This window comes from Gadus macrocephalus, chromosome 2 (genome assembly GCF_031168955.1).
Source record: "Gadus macrocephalus chromosome 2, ASM3116895v1".
NCBI lineage: Eukaryota > Metazoa > Chordata > Actinopteri > Gadiformes > Gadidae > Gadus > Gadus macrocephalus.
Window position 1 is genome coordinate 20,870,739 of NC_082383.1, and position 19,379 is coordinate 20,890,117.

Sequence of the window (19,379 nt, forward strand, 5' to 3'; positions counted from 1 at the left end):
TCTGACGTTTGGGGCAAACGCAGAATTAATTTCCTCTTTCGAAACTTCCCAAATTCACTGGTACAATGTTCATGGCGAATTATATAGACTAAGGTGGTTAAATAGGTGTCATGGACGTGCGTTCCTTCTGGGGAGAGATCGGTTGAAGTAGCCCTGTATTCTGCGGTACATGGTAGCTAGGTCATCACTCATCGTTGTTATCAATCGATAACTGGACTGGACTAAGAACACTGAAGTCCTTTACAAGAAGGGACAGAACTGCCTCTATTTTCTGAGGAGGCTCCGCTCTTTTAACATCTGCCGGACTATGCTGAGGTAGTTTTATGAGTCTGGGGTGGCTGGTGCTATTCTGTTTGCTGTTGTGTTCTGGGGCAGCAGACTGAGAGTAGCAGATGCCAACAGACTCAACAAGCTGATCAGGAAGGCCAGTGACGTTGTGGGGGGTGGAGCTGGACACTTTGACAGCAGTGTCAGACAGGCGGAGGCTGTCGAAGTTGCGGGCGATCCTGCAGTATGGCTCTCACCCTCTCCACAACGCTCGGGTCAAACAGAGGAGCTCCTTCAGTGAGAGACTCATTGCCCCTGAATGCACCACTGAGCGCCACAAGAAGTCATTCCTGCCTGTGGCCATTAAACTCTATAACTCCGCCCTCTGATAATCTGACATAAAACAGAATGTAAATATTTTATTGTAAATTTGTGAATATAATCCACTAAGAGATGTCCACTTTCACTAAGAGATGACCACTTCTTACTTTATTCTTACTTTGATTTATTGTTTTTTACTTATAATTTTCTATTTTATAATCTTATCTTCGATGCTTGTAATTTATATTTGTACGGAGCACCTGGAACGAAACAATTTCCCCGCGGGGATCAATAAAGTTTTCTGATTCTGATTCTGATTCTGAAGGGCCATCCGGTGCAGTGAGCGTCGGCCAACCGATGCCCCGCCATGCCCAGGGTCTTCAGCGACCCATGCGTTGCCACGGCGATAGTGTCTCGCATACCGCGACTGGAAGACCTGGGCCTCCTCCTCCTTCTTGGTGAGCTGCTGCCTGAGCTCCTCCACCTGCGCCTGCTGCTCCCCGATCTGCTCCTGCAGGTCCGACAGCTCCCCGTCCAGCTTCCGCTTGGCCTTCTCCAGCTCCTGGCGCCCCTTCTCCTCCCTCTTCAGCCGCTCTGGAGGGAGGGGGGAGGGGAGAGGGGAGGGAGGGAGGGGAGAGGGGAGGGAGGGAGGGGAGAGGGGAGAGGGGAGGGGAGGTGGGGAGGGGAGGGGAGGGGAGGTGGGGAGGGGAGAGGGGAGGGGAGAGGGGAGAGGGGAGGGAGGTGGGGAGGGGAGAGGGGAGGTGGGAGAGGGGAGAGGGGAGAGGGGAGAGGGGAGGGGAGGTGGGAGAGGGGAGAGGGGAGAGGGGAGGGGAGAGGGGAGAGGGGAGGGGAGAGGGGAGGGAGGTGGGGAGGGGAGAGGGGAGAGGGGAGAGGGGAGGGGAGAGGGGAGAGGGGAGGGGAGAGGGGAGGGAGGTGGGGAGGGGAGAGGGGAGGGGAGAGGGGAGAGTTAGACAGTAAAAACATCGACAGGTCATAAGGATTTCTTATTTTTGTATGATTGCCCACATAGTATGTAAATAACATAGTGACAGAGTTAAGAAATACACCGGGAGAACTTTAATGTTCCCATCAAATAAGCACTGGCAAGCTATTCTTTGCTTGAATGTATTTATTTGTTCGTGGTATTCATAGTCTAGCATGCCGATGACATTGTATCGCTGTTACTAAAATCGGTTATCTTGATAAAACAGGAGTCAAATCCTATGTTTGTTTTTCCAGTTCCTTTCAACCAGTTTGTGAATGTTCCTGGGGACAACAGGTGGACCCTCCTTCTTAGAACTCCCACCCCAAAACGCATTTCACAAGATGTGTTAGTCTTCGAATTTGAGCTTTAACAGGGGGTTCAATTAATCTTTAAGGGTATGGCAGAGGTGAGACGGTACGGAGACAGGTCATTAAGGGCAATAGGTAGGAAGGGGTGAGACAGTGGGCCATCTTACCCTCCAGGTCCACAATCATATTCTCATGCTTGTTCTTCATCTTGCCCAGGTTCTTGGCCTTCTCCTCCTCCTCGGTCAGGACGGAGCTCATCTCGTTGATACGCTCCTCTAACAGCTTCTTCTCCTGAGTGGGGAGGAGAGGAGAGGAGAGGAGAGGAGAGGAGAGGAGAGGAGAGGAGAGGAGAGGAGAGGAGAAGAGAAGAGAGGAGAGGAGAGGAGAGGAGGGGAGGAGAGGAGAGGAGAGGAGAGGAGAGGAGAGGAGAGGAGAGAAGAGGAGGAGTATGAGATGAAGAGGGGAGAGGAGAGGAGAGGAGAGGAGAGGAGAGGAGAGGAGAGGAGAGGAGAGGAGAGAAGAGGAGGAGTATGAGATGAAGAGGGGAGAGGAGAGGAGAGGAGAGGAGAGGAGAGGAGAGGAGAGGAGGAGGTGCTCAGCATTAGCGATATGATTCTGTCTTCTGAATATGGTGATGCATGCCCTCAGTCGGTTTTCAGTGTGTCTCTCTGTCTCTGGGTTGCACGCCCCGGCCGCGCCTCACCTTGAGGAACTTGGAGTTCTGGTCCTCCAGCACCAGGATGACCTCCTCATGCTTCTTCATCTTGGCCTCCGCCGTCACCTTCTCCAGCTGCAGCTTCTGTCTGCCCGACTCCTCCTCGTCCAGCTGCTCCTCCAGCTCCTACAGGCACGCAGCAACCAACCGATGACTTCAGGTCGATTATGAGGTTCGAACCAAGAACCCTTTGTCAGCGAGTCCAACACCCTAACTAGGGCTGTATAGTATGGACTAAAATGTATATCACGTATGATTTGAGGCACAGACGGTAACGGTATTATATCACGGGGGTATATCACGAGTGTTTTGACCATCTCTTTAAAGCGCTTTCTATCGACATTTTGAAAGGGAACCATGTCCTTACACAGGTAAACAGTGACAGCGTTTGTTATCTCGTATCACCGCTGGCTTTTTTGGTCGTAAGGACTGGCTTTTGAAAATGCCTGCGGAAGCGATGCCTTTGGAAGAGATGCAGAGACAGCTTCACGCTACCAGCGTCTGTCTCGTACGGTGTGGAATGAGAGCTTGTGAAGAGACTATTACGCAGCCCGCACAATAGCATACTGCCTCAGAAGGCAGTATCGCTGTCAAATCCGTCCCTAGGAAAAGTAACGTTGCGCCGAATTGAAAAAGGAACTACGTTTCGTCACCATCTTTTTTCAGTAGTTGTGCTTAACTTTACTTTTTACATGAAAAAGTAGTTACGTTACTGTATTAACGCGTTACTTACTTTGTAACACGTTACACACAACACTGTCTACCGGTCACACCGGTCTCACCTTAACGTCGAAATCTATACCGTAGCGCAAATTCACACCGGTGAACGGTCTATACCGTTTATATTAATACGTTTACTATGAATGAGTTATCTTCTACTACACCAAGCACGGAACTACTCTTCCCACAATGCATCAACCAATTCATCGAGGGAGTAGTAGGGACATAAGGCCTAAAAAAAAAAAGAATTGATGCTAACTATAATCACGTTTTGGTACAGCACCTCTTCATTCTGTACAAGGATGAGTGAATTTTCTCGTTTTTAAATGAAAACAACCTACCTATCATTCGCTGCCGCTGGAAAAAATTAAATAAATTCCCTACCTACCCATGACCTCAACTGACAACCAACAGGAACCAAACTTTTTTTTTTTTTTAGGCCTAACGCATCCCAGACCTGGAGGTGGGCCTGCATCTTCTTCTTCTCGTTCTGGAGGCCCTGGGTCCTCTCCTCCTCCTCCTCCACGCGAGACTCCAGGTCGTGGAGGATCTCCTCCAGCTCCTGCTTCTTGGAGGCCAGGCGGGCCCTCATCTCCTCCGCCTCGGCGAACAGCTCCGTCTCCGCCTGCAGCTGCTCCGCCAGGATGCTCTTCTCCTCCGTCATCTGGAGGGAACGCGCGAGGAACCACACGCCGGAACCACACGGACAGAGTTAGAGTACAACGGTTCCCTCTTGGAATAACAGAACAGAACCGCATCCGAACAGGACTCGCATGGTGTCTTGGTGCTCTGGAATGTTACGTTTACATCTAGAGGGCATTTAGCAGATGCTTTTATCCAAAGCGACGTACAATAAGTACATTAAGTCAACTTGTCAGAAGAAACGTTCAAAAAAAGTTATAGATGTTCTAAGGTGTTGTAGATGTTCTTGTGTTATAGGGGTTTCAGTTGCCTTGGAGCCAGACGTTCAACAACGCTAAACCCAAACTTCTGTGGAGAGACTGCACAGCGCTTGGTCTTGGTCTAATGGTGTCATGATGATCTAAACCACTGGTTCTCAAAGTGCGGCCCGCGGGCCAATGGCGGCCCGCAGAAACATTTCTGGCGGCCCGCAATGACATACAGATGTAAGTAAAAAATATATATGTATGTATATATATATATATTTTTTTTTATTATTATTATAGCAATATTAATTCATTAATTATTAATTTATTTCTAAATATGTGCGGGTGTTGTGGTCGTATGCTGACCTGCTGCTGTTTCTTCTGCATCTCCACCAGCTCCTCCTCCACCTTGCTCTGCTTCTCCTTAACCTTGAGGAGCTCGTCGTCCTTGGCCTGCATCTCCTCCTCCTGCCGGCTCACCTGGAGGAGAGGCTTCACCTGGGCAACCCAACACATTCCGGTTAACCCCCCAGGTACACCAGACCCAACCCGGTTAACCCCCCAGGTACACCAGATACACCTGAGTTAACCTCCCAGGTAACCTAGACACACCTCAGTTAATCTCCCAGGTAACCTAGACACACCTGAGTTCAACTCCCAGGTAACCTAGACACACCTGAGTTCAACTCCCAGGTAATCCAGACACACCTGAGTTAGCCTCCCAGGTGACCTAGACACACCTGAGTTAACCTCCTAGGTAAACGAGACACACCTCACTTTACCTCTTAGGTACACCGGTCCCACCGCAGTTAACTTAACAGGTACACCAGACACACCTGAGTTAAGCTCCCAGGTACACCAGACACACCTGAGTTAAGATCCCAGGTACACCACACACCTGAGTTAAGCTCCCAGGTACACCAGACACACCTGAGTTAAGCTCCCAGGTACACCACACACCTGAGTTAAGCTCCCAGGTACACCAGACACACCTGAGTTAAGCTCCCAGGTACACTTGACACACTTGGCTGAATGTGAGAGGCTAGCAGCCATCCTGAGTGCCTACTGCCTATGTGTAGAAACAGCAACACCCCCATGTGGACACAATATATACTGCAGATACATGCAACAATTTGCTGTAGTATTTAGTGACCCAATATAGTATATGAATACAGTGTATAGTGTAGACAGTGTGTGTAGTATACCTTAGTGAAGAGCCTCCACCACTGCCAGTGCTTGAGCTTCAGGTAGGCGGCGCAGTTCCTCTGCAGAACCTTCAGAGCGCTTAGCTGCTGCTGCTTCTTAGAGAACGCCCTGCCACACAGAGGAGACAGACACACAAACACACAGTTAGCAACAAGCTCACAGAGTTAGCCCTGAGACACGCACAGTTAGCACTGAGTTAACCGAGATATCCCTGAGACACACGGTTAGCACTGAGCTAACAGAGTTAGCCCTGAGACACGCACAGTTAGCACTGAGCTAGCATCAAACTGGCTGACACACCCTCTGCACTGAGCTTCTCTCATCCTCATTAGTACAGCACTATACCACAACTGCTACATAACTATTATGATACTGCTATACCAATGTTATATTATTATTATGATACTGCTATACCAATACTACTGTATTAATATTATGATACTGCTATACCAATGTTATATTATTATTATGATACTGCTATACCAATACTACTCTATTATTATTATGATACTGCTATACCAATACTACTCTATTATTATTATGATACTGCTATACCAATACTACTCTATTATTATTATGATACTGCTATACCAATGTTATATTATTATTATGATACTGCTATACCAATACTACTCTATTATTATTATGATACTACTATACCAATACTACTCTATTATTATTATGATACCATTGGGATCATTGGGATCCCTGGCAAGAGCATCCAGAGGCTCCAATACATTCAAAACAGTGCTGCCAGGGTCCTGATGAGGGTGCGCAAGCATGACCACATCACCCCCATCCTGAAATCACTGCACTGGCTCCCTGTCCCACTCAGAATTGAGTACAAGGTCTCCCTCCTCACCCACCAGTGCCTTCACGGACTTGCCCCCCTCTACCTTCAGGAACTCCTCACCCCCCCGACAACCTCACGTACACTCCGTTCAGGATCCACTCACACCCTCCAAACCCGACATACGAAGCTGTGCACCATGGGTGATCGGGCCTTTTCTGCTGCTGCCCCTAGACTATGGAACGCCCTCCCTGACCACCTGAGGGCTCCACAGACTAAAGCTCTTTTTAAAACGGAACCTCAAAACCCATCTCTTTAAAAGAGCATTCAGCTAAACTTTCTTTGAGGTTCCCCCTTTTAATAGTTTTTTTTTCTCTGAAGCACTTTGAGATTCTTGAATATAAAGTGCATTATAAATAAAATGTATTATTATTATTATTATTATTATTATTATTATTATTATTATTATGATACTGCTATACCAATACTACTCTATAATTATTATGATACTACTATACCAATACTACTCTATTATTATTAGTAAGGTTTTGGAGAGGTGCTGACTTGCGTGCCAGGTATCCCCTGCAGGCGGCCTGGAAGTAGATGATGATGTCTGTGATCTTGAGGTCCCTCTCCTCCTCCAGGTGGGCCAAGACCCCCGCCCTGAAGAAGATCTTGCTCTGGCCGATGCGGTACAGGTTAGCGTCCAGCTCCAGCACCTTGATCTGGGAGGCAGTGGGAGGCAGGGGGAGGGGGGGGGGGGAGGTTACTACATACAGCCTATGCTACAGCTCATAGGTGATAGGCAGCAGCAGACTGAGAGGTGAGGTGGACGGTGGTTATTAGGTATATTACGGTAAGTTACAGTAAAGGTGGACTGTAGTTATCCGGTACATTACGGTAGGGTGTGGGACAGGTGACGTACAGGTAGACAGTGGTTATAAGGTAAATTACGGTAAGTGATGTAAGGCTGGACAGTGGTTATTGGGTTTGATACGGTACGGTACAAGCGGAAGCTTTATAGGTACATTATGGTAAGGTTAGGGTCGAAGGTGGCTATTAGGTACATTATGTTACAGGTGCGGTACAGGTGAAGTACAGGTGGACAGTGGTTATTAGGTACATAACAGTACGGTGTGTTACCAGTGCACAGTGATTATTAGGTACATTACGGTAGGGTTAGGTAGTGGTTATTAGGTAGATTACGGTAAGGTGCGGACAGTGTTTATACGGTAAAGCGTGGTCCCTTCCTCACCATCTGGTCACAGGCCTGCTTCCCATCCATGAAGCCCTTGGGGATGGCGTTGGGGGTCAGGATCTCATACCTGGAGAGAGAGCGGTGTTCAGTGGATAACAGGGGGTCCACGCAGTGTGCTCCGGGGTGTAGAGAGGCGAGCGGCGAGGGGGGTACCTCTGTCTGAACTCCTGGAAGAGGATGCGGTTTGGGAACCCCTGTCGGCAGATCCTGATTCCCTCCAGGACTCCGTTGCATCTCAGCTGCTCCAGGACCAGCTGGGGCTCCAGCTTCCCAGCCTGGGACACATCAATGTAACGTGTTATATGACATAGAACATCGACATCGATATCACATTTTATATAACATACAACATCTCTCCCCTCATATCTGAGAACCTTGCCTGCTGTCAAGGTGATGACAACAAGTTGTCATGTTACCCTCTTGTGGTCCTATGGGGTAATGTCATGGTTGTCATGGTAACACCTACTCTCTTGTAGTGGTTGTGGGATGATGTGATGGTAACACCTACTCTCTTGTAGTGGTTGTGGGAGGATGTGATGATTGTCATGGTATCACCTATCCTCTTGTGGTGGTTGTGGGAGGATGTGAAGGTTGTCACGGTAACATCGACCCTCTTGCAGTGGTTGGGGGTGATGTGATGGTTGTCATGGTAACACCTACCCTCTAGCGGTGGTTTTGGGGTGAGGTGATGGTTGTCATGGTAACACCTACCCTCTGGTGGTGGTTGGGGGTAATGCAGTGGTTGTCATGGTAACACCTACCCTCTGGTGGTGGTTGGGGGTAATGCAGTGGTTGTCATGGTAACACCTACCCTCTTGTGGTGGTTGGGGGTAATGCGGTGGTTGTCATGGTAACACCTACCCTCTTGTGATGGTTGGGGGTAATGCAGTGGTTGTCATGGTAACACCTACCCTCTTGTGGTGGTTGGGGATGATGCAGCGTACAAAGTTGGGGTTGGTGTTCCTGAGCGTGGCCATGAGGCGCGAGAGGGACTCCTTGTAGAGCTGTCCCACCGTGCGGAACATGCCCTTCTTGGTCTTGTAGGAGGCGCCGAACGCCGTCTCCGCCATGCCCGCCACCTGGTCCAATCCCACGATGCGGTCCACTGGAGGGGGCAGGAAGGGGCGTCAGCACAAGGGAGGAAGTGATGTCAGGACGGGAGGCGATGTCAGGACGGGAGAGGAAGTGAGGTCAAGACAGGAGAGGGACTGAAGACAGGACAGGAAGTGATGTCGGGAGGCGGTGATGCAGCCTGAGAGACGGATGGACATCGCACGGGGAGCGCTAGCCCTCATTGTTGCGTTGCTAACGCCGCCGTGCTAACAGTGCTAAAACACAGGACAGCAGTGCTCTGATTAGCATGCTCAGCTACAGTCCAAATGATGTGACCCTGAATAGGTTACTCTATCATTAACATTATTAATAGTTTAACTCTTTAACAGTTCAATTAATATCAAATAATAATCATTATAATAATTATCTAATTCAAATAAAAAAGAATTGAGGAAGCAGAGGAAAGCCATGCAGGTAACAAGAATGTCACTAGACAACACAAATGTCAAGTATTGCCAGAGTATTGTGAAGCAGCCAGAGTATTGTAAGGCAGCCAGAGTATTGTAAGGCAGCCAGAGTATTGTCAGGCAGCAAGAGCATTGCCAGGCAGCCATAGCGTTGCCAGGCAGCCTTGCTAGGTGCTAGGCGTGTTAACGTCAGTCACCTGGCGACTCAGGGCTCTCAGAAACATTATCATAGAAAGAGGCTCTCCGAAAGGTCTGAATGTCTAGAAAAAGAGACATAAGGCAGGTAGGAATAGAAAGAGAGCGAGGGTAAGAGAGACATAGGAAGAGGTGGACAGAGAGAGGTGGATAGAGAGAGTAAGATAGACAGAGAGAGAGAGAGAGAAAGAGAGAGCGAGAGCAAGAAAGACATAGTAAGAGGCTGATAGAGAGAGAAATGGAGAAGAGAGAGGGTAAGAGAGACATAAGAAGAAGAGAAACCTCTTCCTATGTCTCTCTTACCCTCTCTCTTTCTCTATTTCTCTCTTTATCTATCACTTCCTATGTGGTAGGTGGATAGAGAGGGTTAGAGAGAGAGAGAGAGAGAGAGAGAGAGAGAGAGAGAGAGAGAGAGAGAGAGAGAGAGAGAGAGAGAGAGAGAGAGAGAGAGAGAGAGAGAGAGAGAGAGAAATATGGTACAAGGAGAGGGGAGAGAGAGCAGGGCAGATTGCAGTAAAGACGTAAAAGAGATTAGCAGCCCACACTATAGGCCGTGTTAACGTGATTGCAGAGTCTGCGATGGTCACTGTTTCTTGGCGGTGTTGTTAAAATACATACAGAGTAGTTCAAGTTAAGGGGTTACATCTGTGGTCAGCCAAATCACACGTTTTATTAATATGAGGTGTGAGTATGCGGTGGTCCTCACCGTCTTTCCAGAGCTCAGAGACAAACTTGTCCGTGGACTGGTGGAGCAGAGTGGCGACGTTGTCATTCAGCGGGTCCATGTTCTTCATCAGCCACTCATCGGCTTTGTAGTCCACCTGGAGGGATACAGAGTCTGGGTCACATCCATCTCCAACACGCGCCTCCCCCTTCAGACGCCCGCGCCTAAACACACCTCCACCTCCGTCTACAACAAACCTCCAACTCCCAGACACCTCCACCTCAACACACTTCCAACACACAGGACGTACAATTACAGGGCAGTACTGCACCGAAAGGATTACATTGCAGTCCCAAATAATATCGAAAGGAGGATAATAAACTAAAAACATGTGTTCAAGTGTTTTCTGTCAACCTTTGATGGGTGTTGTTCTGCAAATAAATTGAATTAGTTTTTATATGCTAACCTGCAAAAAAGTCTCCATAACATATTTTCCATAACCAGGAGCATCTTTGAGTAATTTGAACCAAACAGAAACAGGGAGATCATATCATCATGTTATTCCCCAGGGAAGGAGCTGAGAGGTGCTGGTTCGACTCCAGTCTTTAACAGCGTGTAGACGGCTCAAAGCCAGACCATAAACTAACAGCGAGCAAAACGGACAATCCCTAACAAATCCCCAAACCAACCCTTCTGGCTATCATCAGGAGCCTAGAAAAAAATGGTAACTTCAGTGTTGGGACTTACTATGTAAAAGTGGTTTATAGCACAGAATGTAATTCCTAAAGTTTGATTAAGATACTGGATTCAAACAGGATAAATTTGATATTCAAACATGTTTAAACATTTAAAAGAGGAACGAGGAGAGAAAGAGAGGCAGTTGACTGTGTTTTAACCGAAGAAAGATGATATTAGTTTGGAATGCAGGGAAGTACGGCTCTCCAGATGGCAGAAACCCACTATAAGGTGGAAACACTCCGGGTTATGTAACCCAGACTGGATATCACCCCGATGTGAACCAGATGTGGGGGACAACTGGACTATTGTGTTGAGGGGTCTGGCTACCGAAACCTCGTGCACTAGGATGGTAGGGACTTGAGACTGGGACGCTAACAAACAGAATTCTGGAAGCCAAACAGAAAGCTATCTAACATTAAACCCAGTTGCTAAACAGAAAGCTAGCTAGGCTGCTAGCTACATACCATCCAGTAGCTAAGCAGTGTGTAACTCAGTGCTACACAGCAGGGTTTAGAACCAGCTACCCCATGATTGGAAGATAAATGAAAGAAAGACGATTGATACTCAGGTTGGTGTAGCATTATCAGGGCATTAGGGGTTAGAATCTGACCCCTTAATCTGCCAGCGTAGTGGATGATATTGTGGTGTACTACCCTGCCTGCCTTGTATGATACTGGACTGCACATGGCACACATTCACACACCGACGGCGGAGTCGGCCCCGCAGGGCGACAGCCAGCTCGCCTGGAGCAGAAAGGGTGAGGCGTCTTGCTCAGGGACACCTCGACACTCAGCTAGGAGGAGCCGGGGATCGAACTAGCAACCTTCCTGCTCTACCTCCTGAGTCACATGCTGCCCCAGGCAGGGTAGCACACTTCAATGATATCGAAGTGTCCTCCTACCCTGCCTGTCTGTCTAGTAGATGCCAGAGCGGTTTCATACCCTGCCAGCGTAGTGGATGACGCAGAAGTCCGCCTTGTCCTTCAGCTGCCGGGGCTTCTGGAACTTGCAGTGGGTGCCCTGTTCCTGGAGGACCTTGTCCACGAAGGTCTTGTCTGTAGCTTTGGGGAACCAGCACTCCTCGTCCAGCAGGGCCAGGATGCCCGGGGGGTTGTTCTGCCGGGGGGCGACGACAAGGGGCGAACAGGAAGTAAAGAAGGAAGTCGACGAAAGTTAAACTAAAGAGATAAACAAAATGAGTTAAACGATAGGAAAACGAAAGTTTCAAAGGTAAACAAGAGAAGATAGGTGGGTCAGCAGGGGTAAACAAAAAGTAAACCAGCGGTAGCAAGAGACAAACAAGAAGTAAAACAGGGGTCAACGCTGGGTGAACCAGAGACTAGGGGTTCGTCCGCAGTGTGTCCCCGGGACCACCGGGCGGAGAGGGGACCCACCGGCCTCTCGATGAGGTCGATGCAGGGCTGCAGGTCCAGGCCGAAGTCGATGAAGCTCCACTCGATGCCCTCCCGCTGGTACTCCTCCTGCTCCAGGACGAACATGGTGTGGTTGAACAGCTGCTGCAGCCGCTCGTTGGTGTAGTTGATGCACAGCTGCTCGAACGAGTTCAGCTGCCGGGGGAGGAACGGGAGCGGGAGACGGAGTTAAGACCCCGTAGCAACCATCCGACAGGGCGAAGCCCAAAGCGGACGGAGCAAGGATTGCGCCTCGCATTTTTTTTAGCACGGCATAAACAAGGAGTAGAAATGCACTCGCTCTGGGACTCAAGCCTATTTTGAAAGGGAAGATTCCAAAGCATTATCTTTTGCTTCAGGCAACACAACAAGCAACCTGCGGAGCTCTCCTTAAAGAGCGGTCTAAAGAGTGCATGGCTGGATAAAAAAAATAGTACTGACTGAGCATTGTGTAGCATCTTCTCCTAGCTATCTTCGTTGCATACGGGGAATGGGTTAACCTAACAATTATTTGTCCTTGGCACTTGTTTCTATGAACATCTTTACTGCACCGACAGCGATATGGTGTTGTTTTCTCCTACCTCTGACAGATGTACTTATTGTTAAGTCATGTAAATATAATTCTGGCAGTAAATGAATGTCCTCTTACCCACCCCTGTGCCATCCCATAATCTCTAACCCTGTCTGACTACAGGTGAACAGATTCAGAAGCCGTGTGCAGGGTGAGTGAACCCCGGACGGTGTTCGGTGCTGGGATCACCTGGAAGATCTCGAAGCCGGCGATGTCCAGGATCCCGATGAAGGAGGCCCCCTGGCGCTTGGTGCGGTCCAGGGCCCGGTTGATGCGGTGCACCAGCCAGCGGAAGAGCCGCTCGTACGTGGCCTTGGCCAGCGCCTCCATGGCAAAGTCTGCCTGGTGGGGGGGGGGGCAAAGGTTACATACCTGACTGAACATAGCCAGGTCCCACTATGACTACGTTACATGACTGAACATAGCCAGGTCCCACTAAGACTACGGTACATTACTAACTGAACATAGCCTGGTCCCACTATGACTACGTTACATTATGACTGAACATAGCCAGGTCCCACTAAGGCTACTTTACAATACTGACTGAACATAGCCAGGTCCCACTATGACTACGTTACATTATGACTGAACATAGCCAGGTCCCACTATGACTACGTTACATTATGACTGAACATAGCCAGGTCCCACTATGACTACGTTACATTATGACTGAACATAGCCAGGTCCCACTAAGACTACGGTACATTACTAACTGAACATAGCCAGGTCCCACTATGACTACGTTACATTATGACTGAACATAGCCAGGTCCCACTAAGACTACATTACATTATGACTGACTATAGCCAGGTCCCACTATGACTACGTTACATTATGACTGACCATAGCCAGGTCCTGGTCCCCCTTACCTGCTCCTTGGTCTGGGCCTTCTGGACGTAGTCCCGGCCCACCTTGATCCTGGGGGTCAGGATGGCCCGGGTGAACTCCATGACGTTCATGCCCAGCAGGTGGCACAGCTTCTGGGCCGCTGCGGGGACACAGAGGACCTCAGTGATGGAGCATCTACAGGTTGCGATGGACGCTCAGGGTGGGGGGAACCATGCAGGCCGCCAGCTGGCCGGGAGCAGTCAGGGTTCGGTGTCTGGCTTAAGTACATGTAAACCGGCCCCCGGAGACCGTCCCCATCGCCCCGGCTCACGTTCTGCTTCTCTCTGCAGATCGGTCTGGCCTCGATCTCGCTGAAAGCGTTTTCCAGAAAGAATGATGGCCGAGTTGTGCTCAGGGGATGGACTTTAGATTCATGACTAAAGAGAGACACGGTCTGCAGGATTAATAAAGGATTTTAAGCAGCGCCCGAGGAAAATGTAGCAAAGCACAGAGGAACATCAAATATTATCCTCCGTGTAGAGCCGAGAGATTTCAGAATACGTTTTTTCTTTACTTCCAATTGGATTCAGCATGAGCATCGAGAGGGCAAGACCATAACACCGATTGGCTGGAGCTAGAGGTGAGGCCTCACCTGTGTTCTCAGGCATGGAGGCCTGGTCCGTGTTCCTCTCCTTCCGGAACGATATGTTCCCAAACTGCAAGACCGCGGACACCACCTTCAACATACCTGGAGAGAGAGAGAGAGAGAGAGAGAGAGAGAGAGAGAGAGAGAGAGAGAGAGAGAGAGAGAGAGAGAGAGAGAGAGAGAGAGAGAGAGAGAGAGAGAGAGAGAGAGAGAGAGAGAGACAGAGAGACAGACAGACAGACAGACAGACAGACAGACAGACAGACAGACAGACAGACAGACAGAGACAGACAGACAGACAGACAGACAGACAGACAGACAGATAGACAGACAGACAGAGAGAGACAGAGAGAGAGAGACAGACAGACAGAGAGAGAGAGAGTATCAATATCCCATAAACCCCATCAAACACACTTGTTTGATGGCTGTCCTCCCTTCTGTCTGCCTGACTGCCTCCCTGTCTATACTCACAAACGATCTCTTCATGGGAGAAGCTCATGATGTGCATGGCGTCCATGGTCTCCTGGAAGTTGTCCTTGTCCTGCTGGCCGGGGATCGTCACGTTCCCATTGGACAGGAAACGGTAGCTGGAGAATCCCTCTAGCAGCAGGTCGGCTGGAACCAACACAACCACAACCGTCACACACAGAAACACACACAACCACAACCATCACATACAGAGACGCACACAACCACAACCGTCACATACAGAAACACACACAACCACAACCATCGCATACAGAGACGCACACAACCACAACCGTCACACACAGAAACACACACAACCACAACCGTCACATACAGAAACACACACAACCACAACCATCACATACAGAGACGCACACAACCACAACCGTCACATACAGAAACACACACAACCACAACCATCGCACACAGAAACACACACAACCACAACGTCACACACAGAAACACACACAACCACAACCGTCACATACAGAAACACACACAACCAACCATGAAATACAGAAACATACACAACCACAACCGTCACATACAGAAACACACACAACCACAACCGTCACATACAGAAACACACACAACCACAACCATCACATACAGAAACACACACAAATCACATCACACCCCCGCATCCGATACATGAGTGCATCTGATGTATAGTCTGTTTGTTCTGGGTGGTCCGTAATGTTCTTTACGGTCCGGATGTACTCACTCTTGAGGTGCTCCCCGGCCCCCGCCAGCAGCTGGTAGAACACGTGGAAGGTCCTCTCGTCTTTGGCCTGTCGGATGGCCCTGGACTTCTCCAGGAGGTCTGACGCCACGCGTTAAGGAACGTAGGACCAGGACACTACGGCGATACACCTTGAACCCTCAAAAACCCTCACTGACATCAAATGTATGCGGGTTGTGATTGTAACAGCCTTGTCTAACATACCTACTAGTTTGTTTCCAAAGCAACCTTAGTGGTGATATACAACACAAGGGGTCCCCAACCAGTGGGTCAGGAACCCCCTTGGTTTCATACGCAGATTGGGGTTGTGGAAGATTGTTAATGTATATGCTAGAGGTTTATATATTTTTTGAAAATACTACGGTTTGAAAGGTCTCAGAGATGTCCTTTATATGCCAACAGACAGATTATTTGTAGCTACAAGCAAACTACTACTTATCACTAGTACGGCACGATGTATGTTCACCGGGACATTGATATAACAGAAGGTTTTGATAGGGTTGCAATTGTGTGTGGGGAAGCCAAAACACAACAATTTCAGACATCGAAAACAAATAAAAGAAACCACGGGCCATAAAAAGGTTGTGAATCACTGGACTAGGGGTTGCCAGGACGATACAGCCTGGCTTAACATGGTTTACAGCAAACTGTGGGAACACTAGGAACACTGAAACGTGTGCGACTGGTCCAGAACTCAAGGATTAGCTTCGGGCAGTGAGCAGAACGGGGTTCATCGCTTCTGCGGCACGGGAGGTCAGTATTCAATCTGAGTTTCTAGAAACCATAGAAACCTCCATTTTAGGAAAGGAATCCTTGTAAAGCACATTATCAGTCTCACTCCAACACCAACCTTAACTCACCGCACACCGACCGCGCCGGCATTCACCAGCGGAGGCGAGCAACTGCGTTTGTTGGATTTGAGTTTGCATTTTGTCAAGCTCCTGCACTTGACTTGACACATACTATAACCAATACAGTACTTCTCTAATCACTACCTTTCTGTTACTTTGGAGTCAGCGGTTCCGACGGTGGTTTAGGATACAGGTCTCAATGTTGGCCCCCACGATGTATCCAGCGACATCGAAGTTGACTCGAATAAACTTGCCCTGCAACGTACAACAAATAGTTTAAACACTCAGTGAGGATATTGGTTTAGCCTGGTTGTGCGATCACGTCATTGGAGAAATATCTTCCTTCCCTCGGAGAACCTTTGGAACATGCTTTGTGAATTAACAACCGAACTCACGAATCGAGACGAGTTGTCGTTCTTCACTGTCTTGGCGTTGCCGAAGGCCTCCAGGATGGGATTAGCCTGGAGGAGCTGCCGTTCCAACTCACCCTGCGGGGAGAAGTCGGCGAGCGGTCAAACGTCTCGCACACCTGTCAGCACGGCTCTTCATCCCTCTTCTACTGCGCGCCGAATGTTAACTAACTAACCCTAAATAAAAGTACAATGCTAATCGAATGTACAATATAATGAACCTCGCTAAGCTGAAGTGCAATGCTAACTTAAACTACCATGCTTACTACCAATTATACAGAGGTACGGTTTTGATAAGCTCTACTTTGTAAAGTGATTTGTGTAACAACAAATTAACATACTAGAATAGGTTGAGTACCCTTGGATCCCAAGAATCCTAACATGCATCTCCTAAAAGTGAGTATTCTGACTAAATCCAGGTGACATACCACTAAACCAATAATTAACTTAACAATATCACTACATAGAAGATATCCGTTATTGCACTGTTCCTGATGTATTGTTACGGTATTTGGTCCGATGTTTACATTAGATTGCTGCAGATGTTTTAGTATAAAATGATGAGGGAGACACTTGCCTGGAGCTTCAATGCTTTGGGAGATTCAGGCTGTTAAACAAAGGGAGGGGTTAGAATCCAGAGCATAGAAAACCAGGTGGCATTAGCCTAGTATCAGTTCGATAGCTTAGCATTAACCTGATAGCCTAGAATTAGCCTGCTAGCGTAGCATGAAGCAATGAGCCAATGAGAAGCAAAATTGTCAACCTATGTTAAAGATAAAACATTGGAAACATCCTCAACGATTTCATTCATCTGTAAATGTTAGCATCTTTAGTGGTGGTAAGGGAGAGGATGACGAGGAGGAAGGGGGAAGAACGATGGGGGGGGGGGGAGTAGGACCACTCACAGGAATGTTGTGGTCTCTGCGACCCTTGTGGGAGGAGGCGACGTGGGCCAGGTACTGGATCACTTTCTTAGTGTTCTCCGTCTTGCCTGCTCCCGACTCTCCTCTGAGAGACGGACGGATGGAGTGAAAGATGGAGACAGGACAGGTCAGAGTGAGAGACAAAGAGACCGGTGGACACACGGTAAATGTTGATCCGAGTGAATGCCTCCATGACTAGAAGTAGAAACACTCGACTTTAGGGGCTGTTTGAGTTGAGACACACTGGACACCTTGATGCTGAAGTGCCAATAAGCTCTACATTAACCCGCAGCTTTTTTGCAATATACACCCAGAGAGCCTAACCCAACCAAAACCCAACCGGAAGAACTCAGAGACTCAGATTTGAGCGGCAGCAGATATATACCAATGTATTTTTTGTGTGTATTTTTCTCGACCCTGTATTTTGTTGTTTTATCCGTATTGTTTTTTTTTTTTCCGTTCCTCGCTGTTTTCTCAGGAAATTACTTTTGCAACATTATTGAATAAACTTTCATTCCAAAAAAAATACATTTTATTGAGCAAGGGAGAGAACGGTATGTTGTTTGTTCTCCCGCTCTCTGGGAGATCGGAACCCGGTGCAGACCTCTGTGGTAGCGAGGGCGGGCCCGGTGTCTGGTCTGCTGCTGCTACCGCTGGTCAGACCAGACCCCAGAGCCGCTGGTGCACATCCAAGCAGCAACACACAGCTACATGCCCGTGGCTTTAGCCTAGCCTGATATTAGCTACACATAGCAGGCGGAGTTGGCTACTTCCCAGTGGCTTTGTCCTAGCTCGATTTTAGCTATGCATGGCAGGCTGTATGGGCTACATGCCAGTGGCTTTAGCCTAGCGGGCTATTAGCTGCTACAGATAGCAAGCTGTATGGACTACATGCCAGTGGCTTTAGCCTAGCGGGCTATTAGCTGCTACAGATAGCAAGCTGTATGGACTGCATGCCAGTGGCTTTAGCCTAGCGGGCTATTAGCTTCTACACATAGCAAGCTGTATGGGCTACATGCCAGTGGCTTTAACCTAGCGGGCTATTAGCTGCTACAGATAGCAAGCTGTATGGACTGCATGCCAATGGCTTTAGCCTAGCGGGCTATTAGCTTCTACACATAGCAAGCTGTATGGACCACATGCCAGTGGCTTTAGCCTAGCGGGCTATTAGCTGCCGCACATAGCAGGCTGTGTAGGCTACCTGTATAGGTCAACTCGGGTGTACCGATGATCGAAGTGTCGGCGGCAGTTTAATGGTAAAACCAATATTTGTTTACTTTATTATTAGTAATTTTCCAGCGGTTACAGCCAACAGGGGGCGTATTTCAGCTCTGACGACGGAGGGTTTAGGCAGAGCACCAAACCCAGTAACTACCCTCTCACAACAGGCCGGGAATGGCCAATAACAGCCTGGCGAAACCGCACTCGGCTGGCTAACTGAGACATCAGCCACAGAGAGGGAACAGTGCGTGCGTGTTCAAAGTCTTTCCATCCCGCGTCACAGATGATTTTACGAGGCTTAATCCCCACAATGCTGCACAACCTCTCTGCGACCTCGCCGTGGCCTTTGGGATACTGCGGCTGATGGAGCTGTCGGGCTGGAATGAGATCTGAGCTGAGATATAAGGTCAGGTAATAGAGGGACCGGGATGGGTTGACAGGGACCTCTATTAAGGTGGAGCCAGATGATCCACCGCTAACACTATCATTTTCCACTTCATCGAGCCACTACATCACCTAGTCCGCCTTTAGACCGAGGAGAGAATTGGCAGATAAATAGACAGCATTTATACTGCGCTTTGCTGACCTGTGTTCACTCTAAGCGCTTCACGATTTGTGCCACATTCGCCAATAAATACACAGTCCTACACCGACGGCGGTGTCTACCGTACAAGGTAATAGCGAGCTATCAGGAGAATCTAGCGTTGTGTGTCTTGCTCAAGACACCTTGGCAA

The 19,379-nt window shown here is 48.7% G+C and overlaps 1 protein-coding gene across 2 annotated transcripts in view; it reads right to left on the reverse strand.

Annotated features, from left to right (window-relative positions):
• LOC132452547 (myosin-10-like) overlaps positions 1-19,379 on the reverse strand; it is a 46,499-nt gene that overhangs the window by 16,407 nt on the left and 10,713 nt on the right. The window contains exons 5-26 of one of the 2 annotated variants that reach the window (XM_060045225.1): positions 17,407-17,509; positions 17,079-17,108; positions 16,487-16,579; positions 16,283-16,346; positions 15,223-15,321; positions 14,502-14,645; positions 14,037-14,132; positions 13,426-13,544; positions 12,746-12,898; positions 11,968-12,141; positions 11,516-11,689; positions 9,879-9,993; positions 8,369-8,562; positions 7,611-7,732; positions 7,455-7,524; positions 6,764-6,924; positions 5,409-5,517; positions 4,570-4,701; positions 3,774-3,980; positions 2,585-2,722; positions 2,049-2,172; positions 1,011-1,182 (exon numbers count right to left, since the gene is read on the reverse strand). In XM_060045225.1, the coding sequence (XP_059901208.1) occupies positions 1,011-1,182; positions 2,049-2,172; positions 2,585-2,722; positions 3,774-3,980; positions 4,570-4,701; positions 5,409-5,517; positions 6,764-6,924; positions 7,455-7,524; positions 7,611-7,732; positions 8,369-8,562; positions 9,879-9,993; positions 11,516-11,689; positions 11,968-12,141; positions 12,746-12,898; positions 13,426-13,544; positions 14,037-14,132; positions 14,502-14,645; positions 15,223-15,321; positions 16,283-16,346; positions 16,487-16,579; positions 17,079-17,108; positions 17,407-17,509 (2,793 nt within the window). The remainder of the gene's footprint in view (positions 1-1,010; positions 1,183-2,048; positions 2,173-2,584; positions 2,723-3,773; positions 3,981-4,569; positions 4,702-5,408; positions 5,518-6,763; positions 6,925-7,454; positions 7,525-7,610; positions 7,733-8,368; positions 8,563-9,878; positions 9,994-11,515; positions 11,690-11,967; positions 12,142-12,745; positions 12,899-13,425; positions 13,545-14,036; positions 14,133-14,501; positions 14,646-15,222; positions 15,322-16,282; positions 16,347-16,486; positions 16,580-17,078; positions 17,109-17,406; positions 17,510-19,379) is intronic. The other variant, XM_060045229.1, reaches the window with a different exon arrangement.